The 18434-nt window shown below is 44.3% G+C and overlaps 1 protein-coding gene across 5 annotated transcripts in view; it reads right to left on the bottom strand.

The window, feature by feature from the left end:
• LOC124126331 (polypeptide N-acetylgalactosaminyltransferase 13-like) overlaps nucleotides 1-18434 on the bottom strand; it is a 105317-nt gene that overhangs the window by 39074 nt on the left and 47809 nt on the right. For all 5 annotated transcript variants that reach the window (XR_006859767.2, XR_006859768.2, XM_046489730.2 and 2 more), the window contains exons 5-9: nucleotides 17341-17513; nucleotides 15793-15897; nucleotides 15135-15237; nucleotides 10000-10170; nucleotides 7914-8031 (exon numbers count right to left, since the gene is read on the bottom strand). Coding sequence is in view for 3 of the 5 variants with exons in the window: in XM_046489730.2 (XP_046345686.1) it covers nucleotides 7914-8031; nucleotides 10000-10170; nucleotides 15135-15237; nucleotides 15793-15897; nucleotides 17341-17513 (670 nt within the window). In the remaining 2 variants the exon portion in view is untranslated. The remainder of the gene's footprint in view (nucleotides 1-7913; nucleotides 8032-9999; nucleotides 10171-15134; nucleotides 15238-15792; nucleotides 15898-17340; nucleotides 17514-18434) is intronic.

Genomic DNA, 18434 nt, shown 5'->3' with positions numbered 1-18434 from the left:
ATGCGATTTGTAACGCAATACTAATAGCCAATGTCGTAGTATAATTATAACACCAAAGGGGGCGTGTGACACCCAAAGGTGTAAAAAAAACGTAAAAAAGGTAAGTGTAGTTTATAAATTAACACACCACCTTGGGTTTATGTAAAGGAAAAAATTGTAGACCAATGCTGTATGGTATAACAAAACCCCAAGCCGTTTCCAATGGCCTTGGTGTTACATGTATCAGCCTGTGAAACTACAATATGGATGCCATTACGGCCATTTGATTTCAAAAGTACCGAGCACGTGGCATATAATTACAACTCTATAACTTTACAATGCGAGGTATTACACCTTTGCAATGAAAGAAATGTACCATACATACAGTTTGGTCAGCCATGGTTCTTGTCGAACGATAGTTATTCTGTTTGAAAAATCAGCACGTCTGTCTCTTACAGATGACATAAGGAAAGTGATTTGGGTGAGAGTTGCTCCCCCTGGCGTGACGTGCCGTGGAGGGTGAGGCCCCGTAAGGGTGGTCGTATATCATACAAAAACGAAGTTTTTTGTGTGGTAACATTTTTTATTAAGGAAAATGGTTACAACTATGTCATGTAGATTTTCTTGAGCAAGGAAAATGCAAAAGGTGCCCCAAGGAGTATTTAATCTGAAAGAGAATGTACATATCTTTAAGTTGCTTAGAAATACTTAATCGTTACATGGAAACTGCCATCTTGACGTATTATACTGTATTGTATATTGACAGCTTGTGATTAATTGTTACCAGATGGCTCCAGCTGGGGTAGCAGACGACACACTTTCCAACAATGGAGAACAGGGTAAAAATATGAGAAGGCTGGTTATCATCGAGCAGACGACTCACCAGTCTAAGATGTATTGAAAAACCGCACAATTAATTCTCAACCTTATCTAATGTTAATTCAACAATTTATCATATACATAGCGGTGGGATATTCTGTTAATAATCTCTCATAATTCTATTGAATGGTTCTGTACATTCTATCAATGTTTATTTGTACAAAGCTGTTTTATGTATGTACAGAAGTGAGACATTAATAAATTATTGTCTGTCTACAATGTATACCATACAATTAAACCCATTACACACAGGAGCTTCACTTTGAGCTCCTTGTTTTCTTTAAATACCGCGATCTGAGACACTATAAAGTGGTATTTAGGTAGACATAATACTTGTCCATAGATGTAAACACATTTAAAGATACATCTGAGTGTGTAAAGTTGATTTTGACAGCCCCAGCCAAGTCAGACCCAACACAAGCCAAACACTTCTGATAGAGACTATGTTGAGAATGTAGAGGGAAAAGGGCTTCACTTTGAGCACTGTGTTTTCTTTAACTACCGCAGTATGAGACAATAAATAGAGGTTATCACGCGAGTGTGTTTGGGGATGGTAAATATCCTGCATTAGGAATAAACATTGTATTTAGCGAGCCTTGGCAAGCTAAATACATAGTGTTTATTCCTAATACAGGATATTTACCATCCCCAAACACACAAGCGTGATAACCTCTTTATCATATAATGTCATTCTTTAATTCTGTGCTTCAAAATCGCTTTCCCTCTCTCACAAACATTACCGAAACATTGGGAGTTTTCCTGGAATGCGCGCATTAATATTTATTACGTCACAGGGTAAGTGATGTGTCAGTCGGACAGTGACAGTAGCCAATATAGTTCCAACTGAAATCTGTTTCTTATACAGTGGCGAAGCAACATATACGCAAAACAACAATTGTTTTTAATTGCCTTTCGCGGCAATCCATCGGTCTGTCCGCTAGAGTAACTGCCCTTTGTCAAAGGGAAGCTACTCTAACCCTAGTCTATGAGACGTCACGGCCACGGTCAGACGTTGTTGACAGTCGGTCTGTCCTGTCATTACAATAAAAAGTGTAGTCAGATGTACACACAGCGACAAAACGAAACAAGGTAACAATTCAAACATATTTCCGCCAAATCCAACTATTTTTATTTGTGGAGGAGGTTTCAAGCCGCAGAGGTCTACAAGCACAGATATGGCTACTGATCCCGCTTGGCTAGGCCTCGTGCCCTCGCCAAATTGTTTCGAAATTTATATCTCCAAAGTTGACAAAACTTATAAAATGCCTTAGCTACGTCACAGTTAGACACGGATTTTCAGTATATTAGACTGTTCTTTTGATAATGATAGCAATTATACCTGTAATTAATCCAGATTCCCGATGGTTAATTCTGACTCGATCCCCGAATGACAAGGGCGACGCCATGTTTGTTTATAAACAGTGAAAGTAGTCCCTACTTGACCTTTGATATTTGCATCTCTATCCGCATATGACCCCAACGGATATGGTTTTTATCCGTTGGCTTTATCCTCCCGAGAAACCTGCCCATTATATGATAAAGTGGTATATGATTAGATATAATACTAGTCTTTAGATATAAAGAATGTGAGAAACTTTAGAAGTGTTAGGACAGTTCTTAACATGTGTCGTGTCAGCCCTATGACATTCACGAATATCCACTTCCAGAAAACATCCTGTGTTGGTTTAACATGAATTAGTAAAGGTTAATTAGGGATGCCCAACACGTTAATTAATGAAAGAAGAGTAGTCAAAACACTATCGTTTCCTGCCCTGGACATCACACCCCTACACGCTAAGGTCGGTGAGAAACTTTCTCATCAAAGAAAACACAGTCAAGACACTGACTTTTCTACGAGGACTCACAGTATGTAGTCATAATTATCAGTTTATTACATTGTTGAAGATGCATTTTGATTCAAACTCCATTAAATGAGCAAAACTATATGTTTGTGGACATTTGCAGTCTGCCTAGATATGCACGTTTCGTTTTATTATTCTGCAATCCATTTTTAGTATTACCTGCTGGCCCGGCCCGGCCCGGCCCGGCCCGGCCCGACTTTTCTTGGTCGGACTTTTAGGCAATCCCATTGCAGAACGGGATGGATGGGATAAAATTTTGAGCAGACTCAAAGTTCTAGATTTCTATGACCTGAAATGTTATAACGTTAGATCGGAGGGTGAAACATTAATGTAGATACACGAGAGTTGGGACACTGACTGTGTAACACCAAGACATGCGGTTTGAAATAAGTCACTGACATTGATTTAAACAGTATTTTATTTCCATTAATGTTCAGATTTTACATTACATAGCATTACAAAATGGAAAAAAGGATTAGCAAACAGGCCCAAAAGGCCTATATTAATGCTTCTCCTAATATTGTCCATCATACATGTAGATTGTAATGAGTCTATAGAGCAGACATATATGAGTAACACAAAATGAAATAAAATGGAAAGCAAGATACCAAATGCATTTTATATTCTTAAGTTGACACATAACTTACGTAAAGCGGTCACTGACATTAGAGATGATGTTAATTAAACACACTTTTGCTTTCATATGAAGCATTATGAGAACTGGGGAGCCAATATGCAAGTATTACACGCATTCACACACGGAAGAAATTTATAGTTAATATTGTATATTTTTCAATCAATCTGAACACATGTATATCAAAATAGCAAATAAACAAGTCCATGGAAAATGCTTTGTTGCACGATAATGTTTTTTTGCTTTCACTTTGACATTATATATCGTAACAGAGTAAGAGAAGGTTTGGGATTCCTCTTGAAAGTACTAAAATAACAACTGCTGTTTACTGAACAGAGAGTTTTTATGATAAAAACATTGACTATTAATTTTTTCTCTCTTTTTCCAATGTAGTTCACTTCAAAAATCTTCTCTGTTTCTAAACTGTTAAGAAAAAATGTTAACATGATCACAAGGTAATGAGCCTTTTGAATGTTACCCTGCGAGATCTGTCAAATCCATCACAGATTTGACACTATCTACAGGTTCAGCCAATTTATTGTTTCCAATTTCCTCCACTAGTTATTGGAAACGTTCAGGAAAATATTTCCTTTTTCCCTTAATCCCATCTTTCATGCATGTAAAACATATACTCAGTGAGAGCTTTGTATAATCCATACAATAAACTAATGTTCATTCATTATAATATTGATGGGTGTAGGGAACAGTCCCTTTGAATTTTATGATTTAACACACACACATTTATGTACAGTTTGACAGATTATAATAATATGAATATAAAAAAGCATCACCACTTCCCAAGTTCACTACAATGTCACCAGTGGGAAGGTGTCACGGATAAACACGGATTCTAACCAAGTCTGATCTTTGTTTACCATGGAATGCATGAACTGGTTGAGTGACTTCTTTCCATCAGAATTACACACAGAGAAAGAGAGGGCTAAAAATCCTGAAAATATCCTGTATAGATGGTATTAAGTATTCACTACCAATTTCCTCTAATAATAAAATGTTCCATTTGACATCACTAAGTGCCAATACTCAGCAGGATCATTTGGGCAATTGTAAAAATCCCCTCTAATGTTCAGTGATTTTTAAGATAACAAATCCTACCTGTAGTCAGACAACATGACAGTCTATATTCATTTCCAATATCCTCCAGTAAATAGTGGGTAATGCCAGAATAACACCCTCTGAAAAGATACCTCTAGTCCCCCACCAAACCTCCTCTCATTAACATTTACCATAAACAAACAAAAAGTGGGGTGTGGTGAAATCTCAATTATTGAATATCAAGTTAACTATTTTCTCATAACGAAATACTAAATACTCTTATGGACCTTCTATTCTAAGAAAAACATCTTCTTGTAGACCTTTTAATTTCAACTGTTATATGCTACTTAAGTTTAAATGTATCTAATTTTACAGTTAAAAAAGGTGTTGAAATATGTTAATGAGTCAAATGTATTCAATATATCTTCACACGCAACGGTTGTTGCATTAATATTCATTTATTATCATCATCAAGTTTTAGGTTTTACGTCAACTTCACAGTCCTGTATTTCGTCGACGGGGTAGGTGGGGTTGAATAATAAATAATATGCTTATTTAATAGATATAAACCACCATACTTAATTGTGGGGGTGGGGAGTTAAATGTATTACATTACATTACATTACATTACATTACATTACATTACATTATTGAGTATAGTAAAGATTTATAGGTATATATGTTGACTATAAATTATAAATGATGTATATATGTAAATACGGATATATCAAATATAATACTAGAACATATGGATTTTGTTACAGAGAGAGAAAGTTTTAAATATAGATTAAATTAAGCCCTAATATATTAGTAATGTTAGATGCCGATATGTCAACAACACAGGTATGTCAACAACACAGGTATGTCAACAATGCAGATATGTCAACACAGCTATGTCAACAATACAGATATGTCAACAACAGGTACGTTAACAATGCAGATATGTCAACAACACAGGTATGTCAACAATGCAGATATGTCAACAACACAGGTATGTCAACAATACAGATATGTCAACAACACAGGTATGTCAACAATACAGATATGTCAACAACAGGTACGTTAACAATGCAGATATGTCAACAACACAGGTATGTCAACAATACAGATATGTCAACAACACAGGTATGTCAACAATACAGATATGTCAACAACAGGTACGTTAACAATGAAGATATGTCAACAACACAGGTATGTCAACAACAGATATGTCAACAACACAGGTATGTCAACAACAGGTATGTCAACAATGCAGATATGTCAACAACACAGCTATGTCAACAACTCAGATTTGTCAACAACACAGGTATGTCAACACAGGTATGTCAACAACTTAGGTATGTCAACAATGCAGATATGTCAACAACACAGGTATGTCAACAACAGGTACGTTAACAATGCAGATATGTCAACAACACAGGTATGTCAACAACACAGCTATGTCAACAACAGGTACGTTAACAATGCAGATATGTCAACAACACAGGTATGTCAACAATGCAGATATGTCAACAACACAGGTATGTCAACAACAGATATGTCAACAACACAGGTATGTCAACAACAGATATGTCAACAACACAGGTATGTCAACAATACAGATATGTCAACAACACAGATATGTCAACAATACAGATATGTCAACAACAGGTACATTAACAATGAAGATATGTCAACAACACAGGTATGTCAACAATGCATATATGTCAACAGCACAGGTATGTCAACAACAGATATGTCAACAACACAGGTATGTCAACAACAGGTATGTCAACAATGCAGATATGTCAACAACACAGCTATGTCAACAATACAGATTTGTCAACAACACAGGTATGTCAACACAGGTATGTCAACAACACAGATATGTCAACAATGCAGATATGTCAACAACAGATATGTCAACAACATAGGTATGTCAACAACACAGGTATGTCAACACGGATATGTCAACAATGCAGATATGTCAACAACACAGGTATGTCAACAACACAGGTATGTCAACAAAGTTGATGTCAATGAGAATATGTATCTGGCCTAGTCAGTGCGTCTATCTATTCAGTGGTGACTAGGAGAGTTCCGCTATGAGATATGGAAGAACTTCCTACCCTGTAGCAATGGTTGTAAGGACCAACAGGGTGACTGTGGTACCTGTGTTGACTGTACAATTGTCCTGTATGCTGACACTTGTTACCAGACTAAACAGACATATTGTAAAGTTGGAACCACACACCAACCTTATGGTCAGTATCAAGTCTAAATCTGGCCAGATCCAGAAAGCCTACCACACAAGAAGTTGAATTTTACAAGTATTTCAGAGTTACCTGAGCTGGGTCACCATTGAACAATTTCAATCACCGGTGACCTATTGCATGTATCTCTTTTCTTTTGTTGTTGTAAACTTAGACATGAATGACAATACATTCAATTTCCTCAATATGTCTTGATTATCTACATAATTTAGTTTCCAGTCCCATATTACATAGGCTCCCCTTCAATAGCTGTGTTGAGTTACTTACCCTAACCCTAACCCAGTCCCATATTACATAGGCTCCCCTTCAATAGCTGTGTTGAGTTACTTACCCTAACCCTAACCCAGTCCCATATTACATAGGCTCCCCTTCAATAGCTGTGTTGAGTTACTTACCCTAACCCTAACCCAGTCCCATATTACATAGGCTCCCCTTCAATAGCTGTGTTGAGTTACTTACCCTAACCCTAAGTTTCCAGTCCCATATTACATAGGCTCCCCTTCAATAGCTGTGTTGAGTTACTTACCCTAACCCTAACCCAGTCCCATATTACATAGGCTCCCCTTCAATAGCTGTGTTGAGTTACTTACCCTAACCCTAAGTTTCCAGTCCCATATTACATAGGCTCCCCTTCAATAGCTGTGTTGAGTTACTTACCCTAACCCTAACCCAGTCCTATATTACATAGGCTCCCCTTCAATAGCTGTGTTGAGTTACTTACCCTAACCCTAACCCAGTCCCATATTACATAGGCTCCCCTTCAATAGCTGTGTTGAGTTACTTACCCTAACCCTAACCCAGTCCCATATTACATAGGCTCCCCTTCAATAGCTGTGTTGAGTTACTTACCCTAACCCTAAGTTTCCGGTCCCATATTACATAGGCTCCCCTTCAATAGCTGTGTTGAGTTACTTACCCTAACCCTAACCCAGTCCCATATTACATAGGCTCCCCTTCAATAGCTGTGTTGAGTTACTTACCCTAACCCTAAGTTTCCGGTCCCATATTACATAGGCTCCCCTTCAATAGCTGTGTTGAGTTACTTACCCTAACCCTAAGTTTCCGGTCCCATATTACATAGGCTCCCCTTCAATAGCTGTGTTGAGTTACTTACCCTAACCCTAACCCAGTCCCATATTACATAGGCTCCCCTTCAATAGCTGTGTTGAGCTACTTACCCTTACCCTAACCCTATCCCTAACCCAGTCCCATATTACATAGGCTCCCCTTCAATAGCTGTGTTGAGTTACTTACCCTAAAACTCATTTCGAGGTTCTCGCCACCCCAGATGTCCATCCCCTCGTCATATGACCCAGTTTCATAAAAGTAGTCTCGGTGGATGGAGAACAGACCGCCAGCCATTGTGGGTGTCCTGGCAACAGAAGTAACCATAGTAACGATGGAAATGGTGTCCTAGAAGCAAAAAGTATGACAGTTATGATATATGTATGAATTCTCTGACAACCTAGGTTCATGTCATGGCACTACCTAAATCATGAAATTAATATGACTGCTGACACCTAGCCAAAAATGCAAATCAAAATTTATGCGACCCTGGAGTGGTCAATGATGCCTAGTTTGACACGAGTGGGTATAACTCTTGACCTCAGCAGTGATAACTCACCGGATGCCTATTGTGTAATTCCTATTTGTTGCATGATATTGTTATATACTTGTTACCACTGCTGCTCAATAAACCACTTGTTTTTATTCAAGTTGCTATTTCCACTATTCAAAGTGTGCAGTGAGGCTGTCTTATTGTTGATAGTCATTTTGGAGACATAAATGCGAAGTTTCATCAATGCGAACAAAGACCACTCACATTTTTTTGCATTTAATTCACACTCGCAATAATTTTAAGATTTAAGTATCTGATCATGGTCGCTGTAAATGAATGTGTGTTGGTGTGATGTGCCGATCAGTTCCACACACGGTTTTGCCCAAAGTAGTATATCATATTTTCTTGTGCATAGTGCAGACTTTTTTCCCAAAACACACATCTGTGTAGAAGCGTTATACACGCCATAATGAGTTTTGATGTTTTTTGTCCCCAACACAAAGGACATTACTGTGAGCACGTAAATTTCTATGAATATTGTTTAAATTAAAATTTGGCGAAATTGAGTGTGAAGTAATCAGTAGATTGCACAACTCAACATTATTTACAGCAACCACGGTCAGATTACCGCTAATGACACCTTGAAACGAACTTTAGTTGACATGGAATGGACACGTGTATCATAAATGCCATACTTTGACTCGTTAAAAGTCATATTTGTTGTAGTTTTACAATTCTATGTCAACATATATAGCTCTTGCGATCACGAGCGCAGGCACCTCGACAGTGACTGGTCAAATTGTTCAGTCTGAAAAAAAATATCCGGCAATAGCGATCAGCTGCACCAAAGTGTTAGGCTTATGGTCAGTTTTATTAAATATATTTAGTAAAAGCTGCAACTAAAATGTCACGATATTGGAATATATTATTCCTGATAAACTAATAGTTTCATGTACAATTTTTTCCGATCATTGCATCAAGTTTTAACCGAATCATCGGTAGATTCCAAGAAAATGTATACAGCTGATTGCTGATTAGTCTACGAAAAAATACACACAGTAATCTTAATCACTGTATGTAAAACAATGCCTAGCAGAACAAAAAATACAATTGAAATGGTAAATCAACATGTCTGGTGATTTTTTTATCTCAAATTTCAAATTTGTACTGACCAAATTTTTATCACCACTTCCTTTACCTGATTTTGCTAAAGGGGTAAGGTAAAAAAAAATTCTGCACATAATACTTGAAAAATCTTTTTTCCAAAATACTGAATCCCCTAGAGGTGGATGCACATTATACTTGGGTGCGCACTATACTCAAGAAAATACGGTTAACAATATTAAATATAATTTGGATAAAAATCTACAAAACAGATTAACAACATCAAGTCGTAGTGAACACTCTATATAACCATACAGTGTAGTAACGGTACTAAATGTGTTTACTGCAGTACAGACTGGTTATCTACTTATCTATGGACAAGTAGTGACAGCAAATCCAGGGGGTCGGGCAATGGTATCTTTGAATCCCTGGTTTAGTCAAACAGCAAGGCAACAGGTCACAATAGGTTAACTTTAACTAACACAGCACACACGGCAAATATTCAGATTATTATAAATTAATCTCTTTCATTCTTCTTTTCCCATCTACTGCACAGATGTCCCCAAAACATCTGTTAGTGAACAAAAAAGAAAAGTCTGGCCTAATGACAAATACATACACAGTACTCTGGTGCCATATCTGTAATGTGAGTGTATGTAGGGAGGTAACTCTGCCCACCTTGTAGGCTGACTACGGTCACCACCCCGTCTCTCCAGCTCTCTCTGGGGCACAGGGTACCAGCGGAAGTTGAGTTTCCAGTTGAAGCCTCCCCACGTCATGTCCGACCCGGTGATGTACTCGAACGTGTCGTCACTGATAACATCAATGATTGGACACACGACAGACTTCCTGCAAACACATCAGCACGTATCATGTTACTTTTGTTCTAGTTCATCTCATTACATGTAATCCACGTTAGAACCTAACAGTGCACGACCGACCACTGACCACTTGGTATCGGGATTGGGTAGGTTGGGGAGTGGGGGGTGCTGACCACTTGGTATTGGGTGGGGTAGGTTGGGGAGTGGGGGTAGGGGTGCGGACCACTTGGTATTGGGTGGGGTAGGTTGGGGAGTGGGGGTAGGGGTGCGGACCACTTGGTATTGGGTGGGGTAGGTTGGGGAGTGGGGGGTAGGGGTGCGGACCACTTGGTATTGGGTGGGGTAGGTTGGGGAGTGGGGGTAGGGGTGCTGACCACTTGGTATTGGGTGAGGTAGTTTGGGGAGTGGGGGGTATGGGTGCTGACCACTTGGTATTGGGTGGGGTAGGTTGGGGAGTGGGGGGTAGGGGTGCTGACGACTTGATATTGGGTGGGGTAGGCTGGGCAGTGGGGGGTAGGGGTGCTGACCACTTGGTATTGGGTGGGGTAGGTTGGGGAGTGGGTTAGGTTGGGGAGTAGGGTAGGTTGGGGAGTGGGGGGGTAAGGGTGCTGACCACTTGGTATTGGGTGGGGTAGGTTGGGGAGTGGGGTAGGTTGGGGAGTGGGGGGGTAGGGGTGCTGACCACTTGGAATTGGGTGGGGTAGGTTGGGGAGTGGGGGGTAGGGGTGCGGACCACTTGGTATTGGGTGGGGTAGGTTGGGGAGTGGGGGTAGGGGTGCTGACCACTTGGTATTGGGTGAGGTAGGTTGGGGAGTGGGGGGTATGGGTGCTGACCACTTGGTATTGGGTGGGGTAGGTTGGGGAGTGGGGGGTAGGGGTGCTGACGACTTGATATTGGGTGGGGTAGGCTGGGCAGTGGGGGGTAGGGGTGCTGACCACTTGGTATTGGGTGGGGTAGGTTGGGGAGTGGGTTAGGTTGGGGAGTAGGGTAGGTTGGGGAGTGGGGGGGTAAGGGTGCTGACCACTTGGTATTGGGTGGGGTAGGTTGGGGAGTGGGGTAGGTTGGGGAGTGGGGGGGTAGGGGTGCTGACCACTTGGAATTGGGTGGGGTAGGTTGGGGAGTGGGGGGTAGGGGTGCTGACGACTTGATATTGGGTGGGGTAGGCTGGGCAGTGGGGGGTAGGGGTGCTGACCACTTGGTATTGGGTGGGGTAGGTTGGGGAGTGGGTTAGGTTGGGGAGTAGGGTAGGTTGGGGAGTGGGGGGGTAAGGGTGCTGACCACTTGGTATTGGGTGGGGTAGGTTGGGGAGTGGGGTAGGTTGGGGAGTGGGGGGGTAGGGGTGCTGACCACTTGGAATTGGGTGGGGTAGGTTGGGGAGTGGGGGGTAGGGTTGCGGACCACTTGGTTTTGGGTGGGTCAGGTTTGGGAGTGGGGGGTAGGGGTGCTGACCACTTGATATTGGGTGGTGTAGGTTGGGGAGTGGGGGGTAGGGTTGCGGACCACTTGGTATTAGTTGGGGTAGGTTGGGGAGTGGGGGGTAGGGTTGCGGACCACTTGGTATTGGGTGGGGTAGGTTGGGGAGTGGGGGGTAAGGGTGCTGACCACTTGGTATTGGGTGGGGTAGGTTGGGGAGTGGGGTAGGTTGGGGAGTGGGGGGTAGGGGTGCTTACCACTTGATATTGGGTTGGGAAGGTTGGGGAGTGGGGGGTAGGGGTGCTGACCACTTGGTATTGGGATTGGGTAGGTTGGGGAATGGGGGGTAAGGGTGCTGACCTCTTGGTATTGGGTGGGGTAGGTTGGGGAGTGGGGTAGGTTGGGGAGTGGGGGGTAAGGGTGCTGACCACTTGGTATTGGGTGGGGTAGGTTGGGGAGTGGGGGGTAAGGGTGCTGACCACTTGGTATTGGGTGGGGTAGGTTGGGGAGTGGGGGGTGCTGACAACTTGGTATTGGGTGGGGTAGGTTGGGGAGTGGGGGTAGGGGTGCGGACCACTTGGTATTGGGTGGGGTATGTTGGGGAGTGGGGGGTAGGGGTGCGGACCACTTGGTATTGGGTGGGGTAGGTTGGGGAGTGGGGGTAGGGGTGCTGACCACTTGGTATTGGGTGAGGTAGGTTGGGGAGTGGGGGGTATGGGTGCTGACGACTTGATATTGGGTGGGATAGGCTGGGCAGTGGGGGGTAGGGGTGCTGACCACTTGGTATTGGGTGGGGTAGGTTGGGGAGTGGGTTAGGTTGGGGAGTAGGGTAGGTTGGGGAGTGGGGGGGTAAGGGTGCTGACCACTTGGTATTGGGTGGGGTAGGTTGGGGAGTGGGGTAGGTTGGGGAGTGGGGTAGGTTGGGGAGTGGGGGGGTAGGGGTGCTGACCACTTGGAATTGGGTGGGGTAGGTTGGGGAGTGGGGGGTAGGGTTGCGGACCACTTGGTTTTGGGTGGGTCAGGTTTGGGAGTGGGGGGTAGGGGTGCTGACCACTTGATATTGGGTGGTGTAGGTTGGGGAGTGGGGGGTAGGGTTGCGGACCACTTGGTATTGGTTGGGGTAGGTTGGGGAGTGGGGGGTAGGGTTGCGGACCACTTGGTATTGGGTGGGGTAGGTTGGGGAGTGTAAGGGTGCTGACCACTTGGTATTGGGTGGGGTAGGTTGGGGAGTGGGGTAGGTTGGGGAGTGGGGGGTAGGGGTGCTTACCACTTGATATTGGGTTGGGAAGGTTGGGGAGTGGGGGGTAGGGGTGCTTACCACTTGATATTGGGTTGGGAAGGTTGGGGAGTGGGGGGTAGGGGTGCTGACCACTTGGTATTGGGATTGGGTAGGTTGGGGAATGGGGGGTAAGGGTGCTGACCTCTTGGTATTGGGTGGGGTAGGTTGGGGAGTGGGGGGTAAGGGTGCTGACCACTTGGTATTGGGTGGGGTAGGTTGGGGAGTGGGGGGTGCTGACCACTTGGTATTGGGTGGGGTAGGTTGGGGAGTGGGGGTAGGGCTGCGGACCACTTGGTATTGGGTGGGGTAGGTTGGGGAGTGGGGGGTAGGGGTGCGGACCACTTGGTATTGGGTGGGGTAGGTTGGGGAGTGGGGGTAGGGGTGCTGACCACTTGGTATTGGGTGAGGTAGGTTGGGGAGTGGGGGGTATGGGTGCTGACGACTTGATATTGGGTGGGGTAGGCTGGGCAGTGGGGGGTAGGGGTGCTGACCACTTGGTATTGGGTGGGGTAGGTTGGGGAGTGGGTTAGGTTGGGGAGTAGGGTAGGTTGGGGAGTGGGGGGGTAAGGGTGCTGACCACTTGGTATTGGGTGGGGTAGGTTGGGGAGTGGGGTAGGTTGGGGAGTGGGGGGGTAGGGGTGCTGACCACTTGGAATTGGGTGGGGTAGGTTGGGGAGTGGGGGGTAGGGTTGCGGACCACTTGGTTTTGGGTGGGTCAGGTTTGGGAGTGGGGGGTAGGGGTGCTGACCACTTGATATTGGGTGGTGTAGGTTGGGGAGGGGGGGGTAGGGTTGCGGACCACTTGGTATTGGTTGGGGTAGGTTGGGGAGTGGGGGGTAGGGTTGCGGACCACTTGGTATTGGGTGGGGTAGGTTGGGGAGTGTAAGGGTGCTGACCACTTGGTATTGGGTGGGGTAGGTTGGGGAGTGGGGTAGGTTGGGGAGTGGGGGGTAGGGGTGCTTACCACTTGATATTGGGTTGGGAAGGTTGGGGAGTGGGGGGTAGGGGTGCTGACCACTTGGTATTGGGATTGGGTAGGTTGGGGAGTGGGGGGTAAGGGTGCTGACCTCTTGGTATTGGGTGGGGTAGGTTGGGGAGTGGGGGGTAAGGGTGCTGACCACTTGGTATTGGGTGGGGTAGGTTGGGGAGTGGGGGGTAAGGGTGCTGACCACTTGGTATTAGGTGGGGTAGGTTGGGGAGTGGGGTAGGTTGGGGAGTGGGGGGTAGGGGTGCTTACCACTTGATATTGGGTTGGGAAGGTTGGGGAGTGGGGGGTAAGGGTGCTGACCACTCGGTATTGGGTTGGGTAGGTTGGGGAGTGGGGGGTAGGGGTGCTGACCACTTGGTATTAGGTGGGGTAGGTTGGGGAGTGGGGGGTAGGGGTGCTGACCACTTGATATTGGGTTGGGAAGGTTGGGGAGTGGGGGGTAGGGGTGCTGACCACTTGGTATTGGGTGGGGTAGGTTGGGGAGTGGGGGGTAGGGTTGCTGACCACTTGATATTGGGTTGGGAAGGTTGGGGAGTGGGGGGTAGGGGTGCTGACCACTTGATATTGGGTGAGGTAGGTAGGGGAGTGGGGGGTAGGGGTGCTGACCACTTGGTATTGGGTGGGGTAGGTTGGGGAGTGGGGGGTGCTGACCACTTGGTATTGGGTGGGGTAGGTAGGGGAGTGGGGGGTAGGGGTGCTGACCACTTTGTATTGGGATTGGGTAGGTTGGGGAGTGGGGGGTAGGGGTGCTGACCACTTGGTATTGGGTGGGGTAGGTTGGGGAGTGGGGGGTAGGGGTGCTGACCACTTGGTATTGGGTGGGGTAGGTTGGGGAGTGGGGGGTAGGGGTGCTGACCACTTGGTATTGGGTGGGGTAGGTTGGGGAGTGGGGGGTGCTGACCACTTGGTATTGGGTGGGGTAGTTAGGGGAGTGGGGGGTAGGGGTGCTGACCACTTCGTATTGGGATTGGGTAGGTTGGGGAGTGGGGGGTAGGGGTGCTGACCACTTGGTATTGGGTGGGGTAGGTTGGGGAGTGGGGGGTAGGGGTGCTGACCACTTGGTATTGGGTGGGGTAGGTTGGGGAGTGGGGGGTGCTGACCACTTGGTATTGGGTTGGGAAGGTTGGGGAGTGGGGGGTAGGGGTGCTGACCACTTCGTATTGGGATTGGGTAGGTTGGGAGGGGTGGATGTGGAGGGTAATAGGGGAGACTTGGGTAGATGATTGGTGTGTTTAGACACAGATCATCATCTAAACACACATCAATCATCTCACATAGTCTCTCACACAAGCAAGAGGGACACACGCTCACCTGTTCTTGTGGATCTCATACAGCAAGGGCTCCAGCCACCCCTCCGTACACTCGCAGTGAGCATCCAGGAACGTGATGACGTCTCCGCGAGCCTCCTTCGCTCCTGTCACAGAGAGCAGGGAATACAATGAAGACAAATCAGACCCAGACCCTAACAAGTGTGACAAAAACTCCCTGGATGTTCTCACATCGCTCCTGTCATACACAGGTCATACAGGGCTGATCTGGGTGTTAGGAAACTCCCATGCAACATCATTGATCCCCGTTACGTGCTCTACTAGCTGAATCTCATCATAATCATTCCACCATCTTTTTCATTAACATCATTAACATCATTATCATCATCTTTCATCGTTAACATCGTTAACATCGTTATCATCGTTATCATCATTTTTCATCATCATGTCCTGTTACAGTATCTCATCCAGCCTGTCCTTCGTTCTACTGGACCTTGTCCTTCCCACATTGGGATGCTAACATTCTGGCTATCATTTTTATCACTGGCTATCTCTTTTTAATGTCAGCTCCTTGCCCTTTTCATGATATAATCTCATTTATGAATATGGTCCTAATTACTTCCATTCATGTAATCAGAGCAACCATCTAAAGTTGTTCATGGAATGTCTCTGACGGCCACCAATAGGACAAAGCTACCTACCTTTCAACCGGGCCCTTATCAAACCAGTTCTTTCAAATGACCTTAGGACTTTCACTTTTACACTCAAGGTTTTTGCATAATCATCCAGATCTTTTCCCAAGTGGTCTGAAACAACAAGCAGTGAGTGACTACATTGCCTTAAAAAGAAACTCCCTTATATGACTGCCTGGCTACTCAGTGTGGGAGTCCAAAGTCCACGTGAAGCAGGCTGGTGAAACCCAGGAGCACCAACAAATGATCATGTTACACTTAGAGACTGTTACATCAAAGAACCATTCTATGCAACTTTCAACTTGCTAATAGCGATAATGACAAATGCCTTTCCAAGATACAGGCCCTCCTATCTATTGGAACAAAAAGCGTTGAATGGGTTTAAAATGAAGCTTCTGCATTGGAATCTAATGCATTTTTTATGCGAACGAAAAGAAACACTATCAGATTTGAAATTGGTTGCTAGTGGAATACGTGCACAGCCGCTATGGTAAACTCGGTCAAATGCAACGCAATAACTTCGGCTATATCCAGGAAAAGCCGATCCTAGTTAATTGACAACACCATTTCCTGAAAAACAGCGTGCGACAAATGGTGGCAGTAAACAAATAAGTGACTAGCGAAGTAATTTCGCTTCGTTAATCTGACTCGGAGTCTTGGCTATAAAGCATTAAATCCATGGCACTGAGCAACTAGTATTCAAATACACCAGAATTTGTTATCCAAAGTTGGAGCCGTATTTTCTTGCATCAGTTCTCGCAAATAAATGGGCAGTGGCCAGGTATGGTGTCCGAACATGCTGAAGATGCCTGACATCTTGTCCATCAGTACACCAGATCCCAGCAATCCTGGCAGTTGTGTGGTTACCAAAACACACACATCGGGAGCTGGTAATAGTATATGTTAATAAAATACATATAAATTAATATTATTGTTTAAGTGCTAATCAGCCACAGACAAATTCCTTACTGTTGACATTGACTAACAGAATGCTTTCCTAGCCCTGTTATATCAACAATTATTGGGCAAATACTATATCTAGCTCTAAGATGTAACACTGAATGAACTTATGGGTGAAGTAATTTATCTAGCTCAATGACTGATGAGCTTTCCAGTCGACTCCCATCAAAATACATCGATAATGCATACAGAATACATTTTTGCTGAAAATGAACAATCTGTATCAAAGGGGAATATAATTGACGTTCAATGCGCATTAACTTCTTCAAAAGAATTATATTCTCTGGAAACAAATGTTGATTAGAACTACTGTCAGGCATGTTTCGCATGCTGTGGCAACAGTTAGTGTTGTTGTAGTTCAGCAAAATGCGCAATTTAACTGATATAACCGAGTGTGTTCAGTTGCCGATGCTGTCGGTTACAATAGCGGCTATGTGGTGATTCTAATGAGAACCATTGTTACGACGATAGTTACTGCATTTATATCGTATTTGAAACAATCCTTTGCACTTGGTACCTATACCTATTGCTTACATTATTTCTAATAATGCTTCTTTTCATTCAAACAGATAGGAGAGCGTGAAGATGTATGACTACCTTTCTCGCTCGCATCATCCACTAAGATGATCTCCTGGAGCAGTTGCCTTGGCGACCGGTTGATGATGCTGTGGACCGTCCGGAGAAGGGTTGACCAGGCCTCGTTGTGGAAGACGATGACCACGCTGGTGGTGGGTAGATCTTCCAGGGGTGGGTACTGCTTCTTTTTACATCTAAGACACAAGCCATTTCAATACTATATATCCCCCTGTTATGGGTTTTCAGACGCTTAAGAAACAGTCATAGTTTTCTCTCTAATCACATGAACAGCTGTAAAACCTATCATTCACTTATATAAGGTATCTTTCTCTTAAAAACAAGCCATCATCTAAATATTACAAAGTCTGTGTGATGCTACGCCCCATTTGTAGCGCGAGTAATCATGATAAACAAGGCAGTCCGAAAATGTAGGATGTCCGAGAACCTATGATCCAACAATATATATCAAACCTAAATAGTTCCCCAATGAGGCCCACTTAGGCTACATTTCAAACATAAATTCTCCCTGTCAAACCAAGCCCTCCCAGACTAAACCATACACACAAATATTCCATGTCAAACCAAGCCCTCCTAGACTGAACCATACACACAAATATTCCATGTCAAACCAAGCCCTCCTAGACTGAACCATACACACAAATATTCCATGTCAAACCAAGCCCTCCTAGACTGAACCATACACACAAATATTCTATGTCAAACCAAGCCCTCCTAGACTGAACCACACACATAAATATTCCATGTCAAACCAAGCCCTCCCAGACTAAACCATACACACAAATATTCCATGTCAAACCAAGCCCTCCTAGACTGAACCACATACATAAATATTCCATGTCAAACCAAGCCCTCCCAGACTGAACCATACACACAAATATTCCATGTTAAACCAAGCCCTCCTAGACTGAACCATACACATAAATATTCCATGTCAAACCAAGTCCTCCTAGACTGAACCACACATAAATATTCCATGTCAAACCAAGCCCTCCCAGACTGAACCACACACACAAATATTCCATGTCAAACCAAGCCCTCCTAGACTGAACCACACACATAAATATTCCATGTCAAACCAAGCCCTCCCAGACTAA

The sequence above is a fragment of the Haliotis rufescens genome, unplaced genomic scaffold (assembly GCF_023055435.1).
Source record: "Haliotis rufescens isolate VD_foot unplaced genomic scaffold, xgHalRufe1.0.p SCAF_10, whole genome shotgun sequence".
In the NCBI taxonomy this organism is placed as follows: Eukaryota; Metazoa; Mollusca; class Gastropoda; order Lepetellida; family Haliotidae; genus Haliotis; species Haliotis rufescens.
Note: the sequence above shows the minus strand (reverse complement) of the source record. Positions and strands in the feature narration are given on the sequence as shown.